The sequence below is a fragment of the Crinia signifera genome, chromosome 4, assembly GCF_055691185.1.
Source record: "Crinia signifera chromosome 4, ASM5569118v1, whole genome shotgun sequence".
Lineage (NCBI taxonomy): Eukaryota > Metazoa > Chordata > Amphibia > Anura > Myobatrachidae > Crinia > Crinia signifera.
This window is the reverse complement of record NC_139220.1, coordinates 306,840,575-306,862,485: the sequence shown is the minus strand read 5'-3', so window position 1 is coordinate 306,862,485 and position 21,911 is coordinate 306,840,575. Positions and strand designations below refer to the sequence as shown.

At 44.7% G+C, this 21,911-nt stretch overlaps 1 protein-coding gene across 1 annotated transcript in view; it reads left to right on the top strand.

The window, feature by feature from the left end:
- LOC146073320 (uncharacterized) overlaps positions 1 to 8,126 on the top strand; it is a 47,092-nt gene extending 38,966 nt beyond the window's left edge. Inside the window, exons 2-4 of the mRNA XM_083180498.1 lie at positions 717 to 1,036; positions 4,041 to 4,170; positions 8,027 to 8,126. Of these exons, the coding sequence (XP_083036624.1) occupies positions 717 to 1,036; positions 4,041 to 4,170; positions 8,027 to 8,126 (550 nt within the window). The remainder of the gene's footprint in view (positions 1 to 716; positions 1,037 to 4,040; positions 4,171 to 8,026) is intronic.
- The last annotated feature ends 13,785 nt before the right edge of the window (positions 8,127 to 21,911 follow it).

The window sequence follows — 21,911 nt, the reverse complement described above, 5'->3', positions numbered from 1 at the left end:
TTAAGGATTTGTGTAACAATGGCTTAATGCAGGTGATTGCTGTCAGGGGCAAACACAGGATTTTCATGGGGGGTTTCTGTACATGCACAAATATATATATACAGACACATACCTCCCAGCTGTCCCATTTTTTTGCGGGACCTTCCCATTGTTTAGGGACAGTCTCCTGTGCCTCCCGGGGCCAGCAGTGTCACTCGTGGGGGGGGGGGGGCAGTTGGGAATCCTCCCAGCTTACAAGCTCACACACAGCATCTATTCCCTTCTGGCTGGGGGGACAACAGCAATGCAGAGGGCAAACCTGGGGGTGTGGCCTGAGGTCACAGCATCCCTGCAAGGACATGCCCCCTTTTCATAGACCATGCCTCTTTTCCTGTTTCTCTGCATGACTGTCCCTCTTCCGAGCCCCCAGAAGTTGGGAGGTGTGCAGGCACACACTTTTGTACTTTTATACACACACAAACACACACCATGTTCAATATATAAAGTATCACTATTACTGTAATAGTAGAATTACCTCAGTTACCTACAGCTATTTTTTTTCTTGCAGCACAAATAAGTAATTGGATTTTCATTTGGAAGACATTTTGGAAAGCAACACAGATACATCCACCAGACATCATTTTTCTACCTCTGGAGGATTCCCAAAAGCTATTCTCTGTATAGTAGAAACCTTCTACAGCTTATTTGTTTTTGATCTATTACATGATGAGTCTGAAAGGAGAGAGACCACATCTGTGCTCTGAGTGTGACAAATGCTTTACATATAAATCAGCGCTTCTCAAACATCAGAGGAGTCACACAGGAGACAGACCACATCTGTGCTCTGAGTGTGACAAACGCTTTACATATAAATCAGCGCTTCTCATCCATCAGAGGAGTCACACAGGAGAGAGACCATATCTGTGTTCTGAGTGTGACAAATGCTTTACAAGTAAATCACATCTTCACAGCCATCAGAGGAGTCACACAGGAGAGAGACCACATCTGTGCTCTGAGTGTGACAAACGCTTTACATATAAATCACAGCGGTACTTATGTAATATCTGGGCTCCCGTTTTTCTTATGAGACCGCGTCCCCTTGCGGGGCTCGCTGCGCTCGCCACGCTTCGGGCACGGTGGCTCGCTGCACTCGCCACACTATATAAAATTAACTCCATGCATAGTTGGATAGTAGGGGTATGAAAAAATGGGGTGCATTTAACATGGGAGCCCAGATAATACATAAGTACCATCACAGCTTCTCATCCATCAGAGGAGTCACACAGGAGAGAGACCATATCTGTGCTCTGAGTGTGACAAACGCTTTACATATAAATCACAGCTTCTTATCCATCAGAGGAGTCACACAGGAGAGAGACCATATCTGTGCTCTGAGTGTGACAAACGCTTTACATGTAAATCACATCTTCTCATACATCAGCGGAGTCACACAGGAGAGAGACTACATCTGTGCTCTGAGTGTGACAAATGCTTTACATATAAATCAACGTTTCTCAAACATCAGAGGAGTCACACAGGAGACAGACCACATCTGTGCTCTGAGTGTGACAAATGCTTTACATATAAATCAGAGCTTCTCATACATCAGAGGAGTCACACAGGAGAGAAACCATTTACATGTTCTGAATGCAGCAATTGTTTTACACAGAGGTGTGATCTGATTAGACATCACAAGATTCACACAGGAGAGAAACCATTTAAATGTTCTGAATGTAGCAAGTGCTTTACACAGAGAAACAACCTTGTTAAACATCAGAGGAGTCACACTGGAGAGAAACCATTTAGTTGCTCAGAATGCAGCAAGTGTTTTACACGTAAGAATCATCTAGTTATACATCAGAGGAGTCACACTGGAGAGAAACCATTTAGTTGCTCAGAGTGCAGCAAGTGTTTTACACATAATAATCATCTAGTTATACATCAGAGGATTCACACTGGAGAGAAACCATTTAGTTGCTCAGAGTGCAGCAAGTGTTTTACACATAAGAATCATCTAGTTATACATCAGAGGAGTCACACTGGAGAGAAACCATTTAGTTGCTCAGAATGCAGCAAGTGTTTTGCACATAAGCATCATCTAGTTATACATCAGAGGAGTCACACAGGAGAGAAACCATTTAGTTGCTCAGAATGCAGCAAGTGTTTTGCACGTAAGAATCATCTAGTTAGACATCAGAAAATTCACACTAGATAGAATTAATGGTACTCTTTACTTAGAAGGGCGCCCACGATTTTGATCGTGGGCATCGTTAGTAAAAAATCTCGGGCATCTCGGGCATTGAATGCACTAAAAAATCGGGTGCGATCAACCGACGAGATGCCCGAGATTTCCCATAGGGAACAATGTTAAATGTCTCAATTGACCCAATTTTCCTGTTCAATGCCTCAATTGACCCGATTTTTCCATAGGAAACAATGTTAAATGGGCCACAGAGGCCAAATAGGCACCCTGAAGTTTATAATGGCCACCCGAATTGTTAACGCCACCCCACGATCAACGTCAACCCGATGCGTGGCGAGCGCAGCGAGCCCGCGAGGGGCGGCGGTACGCGTCCTACGACCTTTTCATACCCCCACTATCCACGTCGGCGTGGAGTTGAGAATAGAAAGTGTGGCGAGCGCAGCGAGCCACCGAGCCCGAAGCGTGGCAAGCGCAGCGAGCCCCGCGAGGGTACGCGGACAGCTGTGAAGCCCGCGAGGGGACGCGGATACCTGTGAAGGTATCCGCGTCCCCTCGCGGGGCTCGCTGTGCTCGCCACGCTTCGGGCTCGGTGGCTCGCTGCGCTCGCCACACTTTCTATTCTCAACTCCACGCCGACGTGGATAGTGGGGGTATGAAAAGGTCGTAGGACGCGTACCGCCGCCCCTCGCGGGCTCGCTGCGCTCGCCACGCTTCGGGTTGACGTTCATCGTGTAGTGGCGTTAACAATTCGGGTGGCCATTATTCACTTCAGGGTGCCTATTTGGCCTCTGTGGCCCATTTAACATTGTTTCCTATGGAAAAATTGGGTCAATTGAGGCATTGAACAGGAAAATCGGGTCAATTGAGACATTTAACATTGTTCCCTATGGGAAATCTCGGGCATCTCGTCTGTCGCATCGCACCTGATTTTTTAGTGCATTCAATGCCCGAGATGGCCGAGATGGGCGCCCTTCTAAGTAAAGAGTACCGAATTAATTTATATGCTCTGTATCTTGTCACTGTTTCTCAAGATCCCTTGAATCACCGAGATGGCTACCTCCTAACTGTGCCACTTTCCTCGGGGCTGATTATGCTCAGGAGGGGGGACCCCCACACAATTTTATTTTCATTTTTTAACACAAAATCACCCATTTCCTCATATTCGCACATTTTCATCAGTAAAAATCGCACATGTCCTCAAAATCGCATGTTTTCATGACTAAATATTGCAAATTTTTGCACTTTATCAGAATTTTTTCCCTGGAGTTTACATCCCATTAAATATGCAAATTTGCAGCAAAAAAAAATATGATTTTAAAAAGTGCGATAATGTGTGATTTTGGAAAGTGCCTAAAAATTGCAATTCATTAAAACTCGTCCCAAGGGTGACATTGAATGGGATGAGATTTTTAGTAAGGTCCGGAAATCTCACCTTATCGTTTTTGTTTGTGTAGAATTTGACTATTTAATGGAATGCAAATTAGCGGCTGAAAAATGTGAAATGGTGTAATTTTTTAAGGTACCCATCAATATAATTATACCTCACATCATGTTAAATGATATGGTGATGTAAAAGTGTCCGTATAAAGGAGGGTTTTCAATGTGCATAACCTTTCAATTTATCAAAAATGCACACTCACATAAACGGCAGAATAGTGGGGACATATTTACCAATTTCAACATATTTACTAAGACATCACAACAACTGCTCCAACCACCACAACTGCCGCCAATGCTGGAGGATGAAGCCAGAATTATACTGGATCTTTGGATCCTGTGGAGGTAGCAACACAGCCAGCCATCACACAAAGGCCACCAAGCATCCTGCCACTCCAACATATCCCACTTACCCAACCAGCCCCTACAGCCCCTACTGCAGATGAGCTGGCAAGGTCATTAGACACCTTCAAACACAAGCAGGTGGAGTTCATGGAAAACCAAAGTCATCAAATGCACAACATGCAGAAGTTTCCCAACAAATCCATAAGGTAACCAACAACGTCTGTGTAAGTGCTGGTGCACAAATACGTATGGCTGCCACTCTGGATACACGACTATCAGAAATCAGCCAGGGCTTAAGGGCCCAAACAGATTCACTAAGGACACTAAATGAAAGTGTCAATGCCCAAACCCAATCCATTATGGCCCAACCACTGCTTTGGTGCCTCTGCAGATACAAATCAGCACATAAACACAAATATAATTGTTCCTGCTCCTTCTAGTATCAGCAGTGTATCCAGCACTACAATCAGTAGCTCCCCAACTACTCCCCCATGTAGGAGTGTCCAAACCAGAGGTGGTGTTGCCACAGGTGGAAAGGGGGTTTGTAGCAGGAGCCAGGCCAAAAAGCCTTAATTATGCTCCAAATGTATTGTTGTCTTTATTTTACATACATTTATATTTTCAAATGAATCGTATAATTGCAGTATTGTCAATAATGTATATGTGTACATGTTGATCAAGAGCATAAAAAAGTTTGGCAACTCTAACATGCATATTCGTCTTTTTTTCATACCATTACATAATAATTATTGCTTTGAAATATGTTACACTTCACTAGCACTTATGTGAAGTTACAATACATGCACCAAAAACTATAACTACATTTCCAATGTTAAGTTTCTTCACCATATTAAACAGTATGTATGCATCAAATCACCCAACACATATGGCAATACTTCTTATGGGTGGGCGTTAATCCCCTAAACATTGGGGAAATTTAAAGTTTCACAGATAATTTACATTAATGGGGATATTCAATCACCGGCGAGCTTCTCCCGTCAGGGGAGATGCCCGCCAGGCCCTATTCAGGGCTGTCTTCCTCAACAGCAGGGTATCTCACAAAACGAGCCCAACTTCACAAGCTGTTGGGCTCGTTCGGCCGAGAGCGAACGGGAAGTGACGAGCTGCCAGCTGCAGCTCGCCTCTTCCTGGCTGCAACTCGTGGCCACGCCCCCTTCTCATCCCGACATTGAATCCCATCTGCATGATCTCGGTCGAGCTGACCGAGAACGGGACAGGGTGACGCCGGTCAAACAAGCTCCACCGCCGTAACCTACAGATTGAATACCCACTTAGGCTTTACAATATTGCTTTTACAAGTACATTTGTAATATTTACATTTTATACTTCCAAATACCTGAGAAATTCTGCCGTATCAGCACAATGCAAATCACATCCCCCTCCAAGTAATCCTAACTACCCTAAGCTGTGTTGCTTCAGCTTCCTGCATGACTGCAATGTCTTCCTCCACATAATTACCTTGGCCCAGGGCAATGTTATGCAGCATGCAGCAAGCCTGGACAAGCATGACTACTTCCGCTGCGTGTTAAAGCAGTGTACCAGATTGTCGGTCCAAACACCTAAAATGACATTTCAGCATCCCAAAGGTGCATTCCACAACATGTGTGCATCATTGTAGCAGTGCTGTGAACGGCCTTGTGGAATACACAGAGGTGTCATGAGCTAAGGGAGACACCCATATCCTGAGTCACCTGCAAAACATAATCGTGGCGTTACACTGTAATGCACCATGTGTATAAATGTTTCTAAGCTTACACATGACACTATTGAATAGTTTACAGCTTAACACTAACACGTTTTTATGGCATAAAGAGAATCTAATGTACCTACATTATACCCAGAAAGTAGAAGCACCATATGATACATAAGGAGCAATTCGACTCCACTACTTCTTTTCTCCAAAAACTTACTGGTTGAAAAACCTTCTATCAACTCTACCAATCTGCTGTACAAACCAAATGTGGAACCCTAGAAATATCTGTACTTTCAGGTGTCCAGTTCGGGGTTAAGTAAGCAAGTACTATACTTCCAAAAGAAAGCTAATTCTAAGTATTATTATGTAAATATATACAAGAGTATATGTAGCAGCACATCTGTGTGCCATTAAATCTGGATACCGTATTTTAAGAAATTTTCGCCTACAATACTTGATTGGCACTGCCATTGTATATTGTACATTAAGATATTGTTTTGATATATTGTTATCACATCACCCTCTATGGCAGGCTTTCCCAACAACGGTCCTCAAGGCACACCAACAGTGCAATTTTTAGTTATATCCAGGCTTTAGCACAGATGGTTTAATCAGAATCACTCAGGTACTAATTAAGTCACCTGTGCTCAAGCCTGGATATCTACAAAACCTGCACTGTTGGTGTGCCTTGAGGACCGTGGTTGGGAAAGCCTGCTCTATGGTAATTGTGACGTCTTTTAAGTGATGAAATAAAGGTTATGTGTTGTATGCACCCACTCCTCATTCTTTCACTTACTATTTATTAAATCCTCAAGTGTGCCCCAAAAACCTACTTCATTCATGCCTTGTCTTCTCCTTGAGACACCTCTTTTGAGTATACGTACTTGTTGAACCTTTGGGAGCACCACCAACCTAGTACCACAATAGATTATCTTAAACCTGTTGGTCTCATGTTGGCTATTACTAAACTTAACTAAATTAATCAAATCATACCAGTATACCCTAGCCTGTGACAACCCAAATCTACTCTCTAGCAGTACCTACACTTTTACCAGGCAGGTTGCTAGAGGCTAAGCAAGCATTATGGTTCCTATCTACTGTAACTTGCTAGTTGAAAAGGTGAACAATTACATTGGCAACATGCCATTTAAAATATAATTTATATGTACTTGATTTATAGCAAAACTCACTACATAAGCAAATCACTAGGCTGGGATTTTCTCACCTTTTTTGCATTTTAAACACTCTGGAAAAAATAATCAATGCCTAGGTGCCCTCCAACAATTCATATATAATATCAATCCGTGGACAGCTGGTGTGCTCCCTGCGGACATAGAGGCGGCACTCGAAGGACTTCAAATAGACGTTTATTGGGTCAGCTTCGGGTTGGCGTTGATAGTGGAGGTGGCGTGTGGGTGCACTTAACATTGTTAAGGCCCAAGGCCCAAGGTTTAATTTTAGATTTTATGTATTCAATTTGGGGGTTTATATTGAGAGCTTCGAATTTTGATGTGTCCCTAGAAACCCATATTCCAAGGTATTTGAATTCATCCACCCACTTCAGTGGTGTGGCTGTATCCAAAGCCGTAGGTCTATTTTCATTTAAGGATAAAATATGTGACTTGCTCCAGTTGATCCTATTACTCTATTTAATCTGGCTGATAAGATCTTAACAAGAATTTTTATATCATTAGTCAGTAGGGAAATGGGTCTATGAGAGTCCATATTTTTGGGGTCTTTGTCTTTTTTCAGTAGAATTATAATTAGGGCCTCTGACATACTAGTTGGCAGTGTCTCCCTCGTGTACAATGTAATAAATAAATCAAGAAATTTCTGTGAAAAGAATTTACTATATTTTTTATATAGCTCCTGTGGTATACCGTCAAGACCCGGTGCCTTGCCACCGGGAATCGACGATATTGCCTCTTCCATCTCGAGGAGGGTCAGTAGACCATCTAGCATCTCCCTGGATTCCCTTGACATTCTATTTTTTTTTTATCCCTGATAGGAACATATGAATATCCTCAGGGGACCGGCCCTGTTGGGAGGTGTATAGTTCGTGATAGTAGTGCCTGAAACACTCCTCTATCTCTGGGGTCTGCTGAACTATATCCCCCCCAGAGTTGTGAATTTCCAGCACTGTGTTCCCAGGTTGGTCTGAGTGTGAGAGGTGTGCCAGAAAGCTGCTGGGTCTATCTCCATTAGCATAGATGGTATGTCCCGCAAAAAGATCTTTATATATTGCCTTATCAGAGGGGCATTTATGCCAGATATCCTGGGCTTTAATCCACTCCCGTTTATTATCCTCTGTTCTATTGCTCAGGTATTTTTGTTCTAAATCCTTACAGCTTGTTTCCAGATTCTGTTCCTCCCTCCTATATGAGGTTTTCAAGCCACCAACCCTGTGTCCCTGTTTTTGTCAAAGAACTCTTGCCAAGAGGTTTCTAATCTATCTCTACTGTTTCCTTTGAAAAAGGTATTCTCTTTCTGATCAGTATAGATACCCTTCGAGACGTGGATGTAAAGGGGGAGTGGTAGGCTCATCCAATCCAAGCTTTTTTGAGGGATAACAACTTGTTTCCCACCAGGTGTGTTTCTTGCAGGCATATTATGTCTGAGGCGTATTGTCGTATTTGTCGCATCACCAATGCTCTTTTAATTTTGATGTTCATCCCCCGTACATTCCATGAGAGGAGGTAAATGGGTAACAGGACGGCACTCCAGTGATGAAGCTTTCGTCGGTGCCAGGTCATAGATTTGAAATGCAAAACACTTACCCCCCCGTAGAAGGATGAAGACCAGCACTCAGACGCAGATGAAGGTGAAGAAAAGCGTGTTTATTCCATAATAACAGAAAATAGCAACACGGGCTGTCCCGACAGCCGTTTCAACTGGGCATCAGCCAGTTGTCATCAGGGGAACAGAACACTCAGCAGCCCCAGTTGAAATAGTGTAACAATTGCGCCAAAACATATGTTAATGAGGGTCCTGTGACCTAACAGATTAGGTCTGACATCCACTGAGCCCCGTCAGGTGGAGGGGGCGGGTGGCGCTGGAGTGAGTGACAGCGGGATTCCCCGTGCTGGCAGCCTGTGATAGGCTCGCTGTGGGGATCCCGCTGACAGCTGAGTGCGCGCTGCGTTGCTAGGAGATGGACACTAGCGTCCTGTGGCAGTGACGGTGTGAGGAGGGAGAGTGACGCGCGAGGAATGTGGGCGGGTTGGACGGAGGTGATCCCGTCTGTAAGGCAAGAGCGGGAGCTGTCTCCGTGAATGTCAGACCTGCAGTCAAATATACAAAACATTCACAGTTGCGGGCGCACGCCGTGCGGGGGTTAGTCAACACAGAAGCAGGTGCTGACATATCGTCAGTTCCCAAATACAACGGGCGCTGACACATCGCGGCTTAGGTCCACTGACAGGGTGTTCAAATGGCATACAGTCAACCTGGTGTATAACCAGAGTATACCCACGGCAAGCATGGGATCAAAAATACTAAAGAGCGCCGACATACAGCGATGTCCGCTCTGATTGCCGCAAGAAACATGACAATTCCCTATAGGGATGGGTATAAGTATCAAAATGTAGAGCGACAACCAATAAATGAAGAAAGAGAGAACATAAGGGTAGACACCCCGTTGTGTCGACTACATGCCAAGTGGTCAGAAAAGACAAAACTGAAACTGATCATATTAATGAGATGATATCAGTAGTAGTAATAGGGCAACATGTGGGCACACGGCGGTGTCACCACGGCAGACAACATAGTGTGTGGACACACGGCGGTGTCAACACAGCAAAACATACGAAAATGGCACACGGCGGTGTCAACATTGAATGCATAATAAAACAATGGTATAAAAAGTCTTGCACTGTGAAGGGGGGCGAGTGGGTGCGGGGAAACGGGGCGCGTCCAATCCCTGGGTATGTATGGGGGTAAACAAGGGGTAGTTAGTTATTAGATGAAACAGCCCAATTTGAAATCTTCATTAAGTCCAGATGGTGCCATGGTGTTCAACCTGAAGATCCACTGGAGTTCTCTTTGGAGGAGAAGTTTGTCTCTGTCCCCCCCTCGCTTGAGTGGGGGTACGTGGTCGATGATGGCACATCGGAGTTGTGTAACCTTGTGGGCTTTGGATAAAAAGTGTCTTGCCACTGGGAGATTCTTCAAGTCATTAGTTGCATCTTGCGTTGTATAGCACTTTTTAATGGAGGATCGATGTTGGCTCAGCCTCTCCTTGAGCATCCTGGAGGTTTTGCCAATGTACAGAAGATTACAGGGACATTTGAGGGCATAAATAACGAACTTGCTATTACAATCCAAGCGATGTTTAATGGAGTATGATATGTGGTCTTGGGGGTTAATGAATTTGTCACCTGTGATGAGAAACTGACAATTGGAACAACCTGCACATTTGAATGTTCCTTTTTTCTTGCTGAGCCAATGTACTTTGCTGGCTGGTGCGGGTCCTGGGGCCGTTTTCACTAAAAGGTCTCTAAGATTGGGACCTCTCCTATAGGCAAAACGCGGTGGTGCGGCCAGTTCTTTGGACAGGATCGGGTCACTGGCAATCAAATGCCAGTGTTCGTTGACCTTCTTGCGAATGTGGTTGGATGCTACCGTGTAGGTACTGCAGAAATTCATGGTTTTGGAGGTAGTTGTCACAGGCTGAGGTCTGGTGCCTAAGAGATCTCATCTGTCCATACTTTCAACTCTTGTTATAGCCTCCTTGACTTCACGCTGACTGTAGCCTCTCTCGAGGAATCTATCCCCCATGGAGGTTAATGCTGCTTTGCATTCGTTCGGGTCAGACGTGATGCGCCTGGCACGGAGAAGTTGGGAAAAGGGGAGACCTCTTTTCAGGGGGGCAGGGTGGAAGCTGGTTGCATGCAGCAGAGTATTTTTGTCGGACTCCTTTGAATAAATCGTGGTCGTTAAGTTGGGTCCGTCAATCTTGACTGTGACATCAAGGAAGTTGATGACCTTGTCACTGAAGTTCATCGTAAACTTGATAGTGCTGGGGAGTGAGTTCAAAAAATTGAAGAATTCGATCAGTTTGGATTCTCCTCCTGTCCAGAGGATGAACAAGTCATCAATATAGCGCACGAAGAATAATAGCGAGTCCTTCTATGTTTCATTGCCCGTGATGAATTCGGTCTCATACTCCGACATGACAATGTTCGCATACGATGGGGCCATGTTGGACCCCATCGCAGTCCCCTGCTTTTGGAGGAAAAAGCGGTTCTCAAACAAGAAGTAATTTTTGGTGAGGATGGTTTCAATCAGAACCAAGAGGTATTCAACCGGGGGGCCATTGTAGTATGCATTGTTTGTGAGTGTTGCTCGGCAGGAGTCCAGTCCCAATTTGTGGGGAATATTGGTATACAAACTTGACACGTCTAGCGTGACCAAAAGTGTCCCTGCCGGTATTGCTTTCAACTGTCCGATTTTGCGCAAAAAGTCGCTGGTGTCCGAGATGAAGGTCGGGATCTGCTTGACCACAGGTTGAAGGTAGAAATCCACCAATTGCGAGATAGGCTGGCACAAGGAGCCCCTGGCCGAGATAATCGGTCTGCCTGGGGGGGTTGACATCGACTTGTGCACTTTGGGCAACGTGTACAGAAAGGGGATCTTGGGGTGGTTTTGGCACAGAAAGTCAGCTGTATCCTGATTAATGAAGGAGTTGTTGGTCCCAATTTGGATAATTTGGTCAATGATTTTTTTTAAATTTCCATGTGGGGTCAAAGTCCAATGGTTCATAACACGTGGTGTCAGCCAGTTGTTTCAGTTCTTCCGCGGTATAGTAAGACTGGTTAAGGAGCACGATACCACCCCCTTTGTCAGCTGGTCGGATGACCAACTTGGTGTCATTAGTCAAGGATTTAATCGCTGCTCTCTCATCACTAGAAATGTTGTGGTATGAGATCTTTTGCGCCTTGATGAAGGGGTTTGTGTCCCTTTTCAGCACCCTGGTGAAGGTTGTGATGGACGGGTTGATCGTGGGGGGGGTCAAATGTGCTTTTGCATTTCAATTTTGTCGGTTGCGGTGTGAGCATGGTCACAGGTGCTGGTGAAGCTGTTGGCTTCAGGAAATAGTCACGTAATCTCAGTTGCCTGCCCAAGTGAAACATATCTACCTGCCATTTGAACAGGTCTTGGGTGAGGGTGGGTACAAATGAGAGGCCTTTATTAAGCAGGGATAATTCTGCCTGTGTGAGTCGGTGTTCAGAGAGATTGAAGACCACCGTACCCATATTCATTTTGTTGTTGTTTTCTTTCTTGACTTTTCTCCCACCTCTGCGGGTGGGTAAAGCGGGTTTTTTGGCGGTTTACGAGTACGTTCACCTCTAGCAAGGTATCTGGTCTCTTGAGCATTGGATGTTGTAGCTTCAGAGTCGCTTGTAGATGTATGGGATCTGCTTTCCACGTCTGTGTACTGTGCAGGTTGTCGTCGTCCCGGGCCTCGTCTTTGTTGCTGGCGATAACGCCTAGGCTCAATGCGTGAGAACCACGGGTAGACCCTATTTTCTTTATAGTCTAATTTGACTATTTTATATTTACTTTTTTTGAATTTAAGTAAATTCTCCTTAAACTTCTCAATTTCTTTGTCAAGTTTAGTGCCAAGCTCACTGGCTGGGTCCCGAATGGCTTGGTAAGGGTCAGTTCTCTGGAGGTCCGCGATGTCCGCTTTAATTAGTTGCAGATCAGTAGAAGTTTGCTCAATGACCAAGAGCATCAGATCTTGTGAACATTTATTAAGCACATTGCACCACTTGATGCAAAACTCGTTGTTGTGCCTGCCAAGGGTCGGTTGATTGTGCAGTCTGAAGCCTCTCGGAATGAGGAATTCTTTGAAATATTGGGAGAGTGTTTGGCCGTGAAGTTGGAGTTCAATTTCCCTCTTCTTAAGTTTCAGCAAGTCGTAATAGGTTTCCTCTGGCGTGTTCCTGTCAAATGCTAGATCATCTGTGTCTGAGAAAAGGATCCGCTCTACATCGGTGGTGCTGAACTGCAATGTGGATGCAGTTTCTCTTCCACCGGTCTGAGACATGAGTGCACAACACAGTATGCAAATTAGATGACAAGGAGAGGGGTAGTGTCCCGTGAGGAGTGAGTAAAATAAAAGAACAAGTCAAAAGTCTAGAAACACTGCAAACTGCTAGTGTTATTTCTCATATGCCGATGAGGGTGCTCTGTCCAGATATGTAGAAATTCAGGTAAATGGGTAACAGGACGGCACTCCAGTGATGAAGCTTTCGTCGGTGCCAGGTCATAGATTTGAAATGCAAAACACTTACCCCCCCGTAGAAGGATGAAGACCAGCACTCAGACGCAGATGAAGGTGAAGAAAAGCGTGTTTATTCCATAATAGCTTTCGTCGGTGCCAGGTCATAGATTTGAAATGCAAAACACTTACCCCCCCGTAGAAGGATGAAGACCAGCACTCAGACGCAGATGAAGGTGAAGAAAAGCGTGTTTGTTCCATAATAACAGAAATAGCAACACGGGCTGTCCCGACAGCCGTTTCAACTGGGCATCAGCCAGTTGTCATCAGGGGAACAGAACACTCAGCAGCCCCAGTTTAAATAGTGTAACAATTGCGCCAAAACATATGTTAATGAGGGTCCTGTGACCTAACAGTTTAGGTCTGACATCCACTGAGCCCCGTCAGGTGGAGGGGGCGGGTGGCGCTGGAGTGAGTGACAGCGGGATTCCCCGTGCTGGCAGCCTGTGATAGGCTCGCTGCGGGGATCCCGCTGACAGCTGAGTGCGCGCTGCGTTGCTAGGAGATGGACACTAGCGTCCTGTGGCAGTGACGGTGTGATCTCAGTTGCCTGCCCAAGTGAAACATATCTACCTGCCATTTGAACAGGTCTTGGGTGAGGGTGGGTACAAATGAGAGGCCTTTATTAAGCAGGGATAATTCTGCCTGTGTGAGTCGGTGTTCAGAGAGATTGAAGACCACCGTACCCATATTCATTTTGTTGTTGTTTTCTTTCTTGACTTTTTTCCCACCTCTGCGGGTGGGTAAAGCGGGTTTTTTGGCGGTTTACGAGTACGTTCACCTCTAGCAAGGTATCTGGTCTCTTGAGCATTGGATGTTGTAGCTTCAGAGTCGCTTGTAGATGTATGGGATCTGCTTTCCACGTCTGTGTACTGTGCAGGTTGTCGTCGTCCCGGGCCTCGTCTTTGTTGCTGGCGATAACGCCTAGGCTCAATGCGTGAGAACCACGGGTAGACCCTATTTTCTTTATAGTCTAATTTGACTATTTTATATTTACTTTTTTGAATTTAAGTAAATTCTCCTTAAACTTCTCAATTTCTTTGTCAAGTTTAGTGCCAAGCTCACTGGCTGGGTCCCGAATGGCTTGGTAAGGGTCAGTTCTCTGGAGGTCCGCGATGTCCGCTTTAATTAGTTGCAGATCAGTAGAAGTTTGCTCAATGACCAAGAGCATCAGATCTTGTGAACATTTATTAAGCACATTGCACCACTTGATGCAAAACTCGTTGTTGTGCCTGCCAAGGGTCGGTTGATTGTGCAGTCTGAAGCCTCTCGGAATGAGGGATTCTTTGAAATATTGGGAGAGTGTTTGGCCGTGAAGTTGGAGTTCAATTTCCCTCTTCTTAAGTTTCAGCAAGTCGTAATAGGTTTCCTCTGGCGTGTTCCTGTCAAATGCTAGATCATCTGTGTCTGAGAAAAGGATCCGCTCTACATCGGTGGTGCTGAACTGCAATGTGGATGCAGTTTCTCTTCCACCGGTCTGAGACATGAGTGCACAACACAGTATGCAAATTAGATGACAAGGAGAGGGGTAGTGTCCCGTGAGGAGTGAGTAAAATAAAAGAACAAGTCAAAAGTCTAGAAACACTGCAAACTGCTAGTGTTATTTCTCATATGCCGATGAGGGTGCTCTGTCCAGATATGTAGAAATTCAGGTAAATGGGTAACAGGACGGCACTCCAGTGATGAAGCTTTCGTCGGTGCCAGGTCATAGATTTGAAATGCAAAACACTTACCCCCCCCGTAGAAGGATGAAGACCAGCACTCAGACGCAGATGAAGGTGAAGAAAAGCGTGTTTATTCCATAATAACAGAAAATAGCAACACGGGCTGTCCCGACAGCCGTTTCAACTGGGCATCAGCCAGTTGTCATCAGGGGAACAGAACACTCAGCAGCCCCAGTTTAAATAGTGTAACAATTGCGCCAAAACATATGTTAATGAGGGTCCTGTGACCTAACAGATTAGGTCTGACATCCACTGAGCCCCGTCAGGTGGAGGGGGAGGGTGGCGCTGGAGTGAGTGACAGCGGGATTCCCCGTGCTGGCAGCCTGTGATAGGCTCGCTGCGGGAATCCCGCTGACAGCTGAGTGCGCGCTGCGTTGCTAGGAGATGGACACTAGCATCCTGTGGCAGTGACGGTGTGAGGAGGGAGAGTGATGCGCGAGGAATGTGGGCGGGTTGGACGGAGGTGATCCCGTCTGTAAGGCAAGAGCGGGAGCTGTCTCTGTGAATGTCAGACCTGCAGTCAAATATACAAAACATGTTTTGTATATTTGACTGCAGGTCTGACATTCACGGAGACAGCTCCCGCTCTTGCCTTACAGACGGGATCACCTCCGTCCAACCCGCCCACATTCCTCGCGCGTCACTCTCCCTCCTCACACCGTCACTGCCACAGGACGCTAGTGTCCATCTCCTAGCAACGCAGCGCGCACTCAGCTGTCAGCGGGATCCCCGCAGCGAGCCTATCACAGGCTGCCAGCACGGGGAATCCCGCTGTCACTCACTCCAGCGCCACCCTCCCCCTCCACCTGACGGGGCTCAGTGGATGTCAGACCTAATCTGTTAGGTCACAGGACCCTCATTAACATATGTTTTGGCGCAATTGTTACACTATTTAAACTGGGGCTGCTGAGTGTTCTGTTCCCCTGATGACAAATGGCTGATGCCCAGTTGAAACGGCTGTCGGGACAGCCCGTGTTGCTATTTTCTGTTATTATGGAATAAACACGCTTTTCTTCACCTTCATCTGCGTCTGAGTGCTGGTCTTCATCCTTCTACGGGGGGGTAAGTGTTTTGCATTCCATGAGAGGAGGGAATATTTTATCGGCACCATATCAGCGGATGTGTGAATGGACCCTTCAAATTATAAATCTTCCCACCAATAATGTATACCATTAAATGTAATGCTGTTAACCTTATAGCCTCCCCCCTCCTCGCCCCCTCCCTGCATGCCTTCCTATCCTTCTGAAATGCCTCGTCCCCTCTCCCATAACCCACACCCCCCTTCTCTCCGCCCCTTCTCTCCCCCTCCCCCATTTTTTTTTTGGGGGGGGGGGGGGACAATATATATAATGACCATGAGCTGGGGGTCCCCCCCACTCCTGTTTCTCTATGTTTGCCCCAAGTGAACCCTCCTTATACCAAATGGTTAATATATAAGCGCCTTTTGCAAAAGGTTGTACCCCAGCAATTAATATATCATATACAGTTAAATTTGTTGATATGAAAAGAAAGAAACCAAGAGAGAGTAGAAAAGTGGGGAAGAGAATAAAAAAAACACAAAAAAGCTCAGCCTTAAGGAGCGAGGGAGAAAAAACATTCAGTTTCTATATCAGTACTAATATTCTGGGCAAAGTCCATTTTCTGAAAGTTCATTTACATATCGCCATATTCTTAACTGGAATTCACCATGCATTTTGCTGGGAAATTACCATCTAACCAGCTTGCAGCCTCTTTAGGCGTATTAAAGAACTTTGTTGAGCCATCATGTACCACGCAGAGTTTTGCTGGGAACATCATTGAATATTGCAGGTCCAACTCTCTTAAACGTTTTTTAATAGAGTAGAACTGGGCCCTTTCCCGTTGAACTTCTCCTGCATAATCCGGGAAGGTGGATACCTTTATATTGTCCCAGGTCGGAGGGCCTTTATTTCTGGCCATTTGCAGTATTGTATACTGAATAGTGCAGAAGCTTAATAATAAAGGTGCGGGGCAGCGACCCTGGGGGCAGAGCTCTCATGGGTATTCTATGGGCTCTTTCCACCATAAAGAATTTGGAGAAGGCCTCCTGCCCGTAGGTGTCAATTAGCCATTTTTGTATAAACTGTTCAGGGTTTTGTCCTTCAGCTTTTTCTGGCAACCCCACAAATCTCAAATTGTTTCTGTGGAGGCGCCCCTCCATATCAGTAATTTTGGCATTAATGGATTTTATTTGAGTGGCGATATCGTCCATCTTCCCTAACAAAGGAGTGATCACGTCCTCCAGAGCAGAGGTGAGATTTTCCACCTCCTTTACCCATTCCCTGATCTGTTGTACTGTCTGCTTTATCAGATTTAGATCCTCCTGGACTTTTTCAATTTTATTGGTCAGGCGGCCTTCACTGGCAGCTAATGCGATAACACCTATTGTATAGAAGCATCGCTCTGCTCTATAGGTTTTTCACCTTCAGGGGGATAAAGGGGGGGGACTTTCCCCTCTAGGGGCAGATGTTGGAGTTACCAGGGGCCTTGCTTATTTTGTGAGGCGATTCGCAGCTGCCGCGTTTTGTGTTTTCCCCATTTTATTTTTGCCCCTTTTTTGTTTGTCTGGGGGGTAATACACAATAGAAGGAATAGGGGGGGGGGGAGATGTGGACCTGTGTCTGTAGTTAAATGTTTCAGAGCCACGTGGTTGTCATGCAGTATTAGCCAGAGTGTATTCAGTATTCAAAGGTAAACAGCACAGAGATAATATTGTACTGTACTCACTCAGCCCTGTGGCAGGTGGCTCCAATCTGCTGCCGTCACTCTCCACTGCCCTAACACCCCCCAGGCTCTGGGTCCAACAAGATACTGGTCTCCCCTCACTCCACTGTGTCCGCAGCCTGCAGTCTCCCCTGTCCCCTTCCAGTTGCTTCGGCTTGCTGCTGCTGTGATAACGGATCCAGCTCTCTCACAGCCGCTCCGTCACTCAGTCAATGGCCGACTCTTTCCGGATCACTCGTCGGCGTCCGCCCGCACACTGCTCCCTCCAACCTCAGTCACTCGTCCACTGTGCGGCTCCTTCCGGCTACCTCCCGAAACGCTTGTCGGCATCCTCCTGCACACTGCTCGCTGCAGCATTCCGGACCCCCTCCTCCTCTGAGCTAGCGGCCATGCCAAGGTACCTGGAATTTAGCTCGGCACTGGGCAGGATTAGACAGGTTCACCGGGGGTAGCTGAATTTTAGCTGTACAGGATATTGGAGCGTGTTCGCCATGGTCACGCCCCCTCAGTTTCAAACAGTTGTAATTTTATTTGTTTCTACCAATCCATAAATAAAATTAAATTAAAATTGGACATTCAGATTATTTTTGTGTTGTTCCAGAATCCTTAGTGATTAAAATTGTGATGGTGTAATATAAGTTATTAGTGAAAGTATAATATAAATAGTATTACAAGAAACATTACAAGCAGCAGTGTCTTCATTTAAAATTACTTTTGATCAGGTTTTCTATATATATGTCTATTTCTATTATAGTTTAGCACTGAATGATTGTGAGGTTCCTACTGACTTTCTGCTGACTGGCTGCCCAGACAATAGGTGACTCCTAAACAAAGATCCTTTGGTGACATAACAGGATGCCAGAGGCTGCTGTGATCTAATTACAATACAAGGTGTTACCCTGCCAGGGTGTAATTAGCATTTCCCATTGTAGTAAGTGAGTTTAGGAATATTTACACCTAATTTACAAGACAAGAGGCTGGGCAGGAGAAGCTGCTGTGGTGAATGACTGTATACTAATGTTATGTGACCCTCATTTACATGTCACCTCTCAGTGTGAGAATTCCTGCAGGGCATCCTGGGAACTACTGTGGAGAGATGGGGAGGAGTGACTATAAATAGGATGTATCAGGCCACTGGGAGCTGATGGAGGAGCTGCTGTATCAGTTACTGGTTGGAGAGCTGGGAGGACGGAGGAGTAAGAGAGAGAGACAGAGGAAGGATCCCCAGAGTAAGGTAATTATATTATACATAAGATTATACTGATACATAATCAAATGTGTGCAGATATTGTCTTATTATATATACTTAAAGCATTTTACTTTAACAATGGTTACATATAATGCTATAATCGTATAATTATATATGAAAGGGTATCCTACTGGTAACATTATAGTCTACATTTTTATATTATCTGTTAACATTGTATTTAAAAATAAATATTATTTTTTACACTGTATAACATATGATACCACATTAGCCAGATATGTAGCAGCTGAGATAATTAAGTTGTTGCATAATGTTAGATAATAACCTTGCACCCCCTGCCCACATGTATAACACTTACTTCTCCAACGTCCCATATTACCACTGCAGCACCAGATCACATCACTTGGGGAATTGTGCAGCAGCTGTATACACAGATATATACACTATAGAGAAGTCTCCCAGTACAAGAAGCAGCAGCCATGTTCCTGGAGACTGGCACATGTGCTGTAGACTCTGGCACAATTTCAGTTTCTAATTTACTCAGGTCTGGGTTTACAAGTAGGCAGCTGCCTAGGGCAGAAGGATCGGGGGGGCATTGACTCTGCCTTTCATAAAATTAAGGACGGCGAGCGCAGCCAGCGGACACGGATACCTTCAAAGGTATACGCGTCCCCTCGCGGGCTTCACAGGTGTCCGCGTCCCCTCGCCACGCTTCGGGCTCGGTGGATCGCTGCTCTCGCCACACTTTCTATTCTCAACTCCACGCCGACGGCTTAATGCAGGTGATTGCTGTCAGGGGCAAACACAGGATTTTCATGGGGGGTTTCTGTACATGCACAAATCTATATATACAGACACATACCTCCCAAATGTCCCATTTTTTTGCGGGACCTTCCCATTGTTTAGGGACAGTCTCCTGTGCCTCCCGGGGCCAGCAGTGTCCCACGTGGGGGGGGGGGGGCAGTTGGGAATCTTCCCAGCTTACAAGCTCACACACAGCATCTATTCCCTTCTGGCTGGGGGGACAACAGAAATGCAGAGGGCAAACCTGGGGGTGTGGCCTGAGGTCACAGCATCCCTGCAAGGACATGCCCCCTTTTCATAGACCATGCCTCTTTTCCTTTTTTCGAAAAAAATCAAAAGAGATTTTATGAGGATTTCCTACAGCGCTGCACCTTTGGAATCAGTATCACCAGGATGATTAATTGTTTCTATAAGTGAATGCAGTCCACTCCTTCTTTAAAAGTTCAAGAAACAATTTATTCAAAAAAACGTGAAAAACTCCACATCAAAAAAGTCCACAAAAAAATCCATAAAAAAATTCCACAAAAATGGCTTCCATATACCATAAAACATGCATCAAACAAAGTCACTCAAAAAAACTATAAAAAAATGCATAAAATATATAAAATATCCAAAATTATTCCTTTTTTAACATGGTTTCTGCCTCCCAGGGAAATTGATGATGTGTGGAGAAACCATGTTAAAAAAGGAATAATTTTGGATATTTTATATATTTTATGCATTTTTTATAGTTTTTTTGAGACTTTGTTTGATGCATGTTTTATGGTATATGGAAGCCATTTTTGTGGAATTTTTTTATGGATTTTTTTGTGGATTTTTTTGATGTGGAGTTTTTCATGTTTTTTTGAATAAATTGTTTCTTGAACTTTTAAAGAAGGAGTGGACTGCATTCACTTATAGAAACAATTAATCATCCTGGTGATACTGATTCCAAAGGTCCAGCGCTGTAGGAAATCCTCATAAAATCTCTTTTGATTTTTTTCTAAAATTGTCTTGCTAGTATTACAGTTGTACTATTGTATGAGGACAAACGGCTGCAGGATTTTTTTCTGGCGCTTGAGGAGCGACTTTGTCATTTTTTGCGTGATATATTCATGCCTCTTTTCCTGTTTCTCTGCATGACTGTCCCTCTTCCGAGCCCCCAGAAGTTGAGAGGTGTGCAGGCACACACTTTTGTACTTTTATACACACACACACACACACACACACCATGTTCAATATATAAAGTAACACTAATACTGTAATAGTAGAATTACCTCAGTTACCTACAGCTATTTTCTTTCTTGCAGCACAAATAAGTAATTGGATTTTCATTTGGAAGACATTTTGGAAAGCAACACAGATAAATCCACCAGACATCATTTTTCTACCTCTGGAGGATTCCCAAAAGCTATTCTCTGTATAGTAGAAACCTTCTACAGCTTATTTGTTTTTCATCTATTACATGATGAGTCTGACAGGAGAGAGACCACATCTGTGCTCTGAGTGTGACAAACGCTTTACATATAAATCGCAGCTTCTCATCCACCAGAGGAGTCACACAGGAGAGAGACCACATCTGTGCTCTGAGTGTGACAAACGCTTTACATATAAATCAGCGCTTCTCAAACATCAGAGGAGTCACACAGGAGACAGACCACATCTGTGCTCTGAGTGTGACAAACGCTTTACATGTAAATCAGAGCTTCTCATACATCAGAGGAGTCACACAGGAGAGAAACCCTTTACATGTTCTGAATGCAGCAAGTGTTTTACACAGAGGTGTGACCTGATTAGACATCACAATATTCACACAGGAGAGAAACCATTTAGTTGCTCAGAATGCAGCAAGTGTTTTACAGAAAAGTCACATCTAGTTATACATCAGAGGAGTCACACAGGAGAGAAACCATTTAAATGTTCTGAATGTAGCAAGTGCTTTACACAGAGAAACAACCTTGTTAAACATCAGAGGAGTCACACAGGAGAGAAACCATTTAGTTGCTCAGAATGCAGCAAGTGTTTTGCACAGAAGAATAATCTAGTTCTACATCAGAGGAGTCACACAGGAGAGAAACCATTTAAATGTTCTGAATGTAGCAAGTGCTTTACACAGATTAACCACCTTGTTAGACATCAGAGGAGTCACACTGGAGAGAAACCATTTAGTTGCTCAGAGTGCAGCAAGTGTTTTGCACGTAAGAATCATCTAGTTAGACATCAGAAAATTCACACTAGATAGAATTAATTTATTTGCTCTGTATCTTGTCACTGTTTCTCAAGATCCCTTGAATCACTGAGATGGCAATCCTCCTAACTGTCCCACTTTCCTCGGGGCTGAATATGCTCAGGAGGGGGGACCCCACACAATTTTGTTTTCATTTTTTAACACAAAATCACCCATTTCCTCATATTCGCACATTTTCATCAGTAAAAATCGCACATGTCCTCAAAATCGCATGTTTTCATGACTAAATATTGCAAATTTTTGC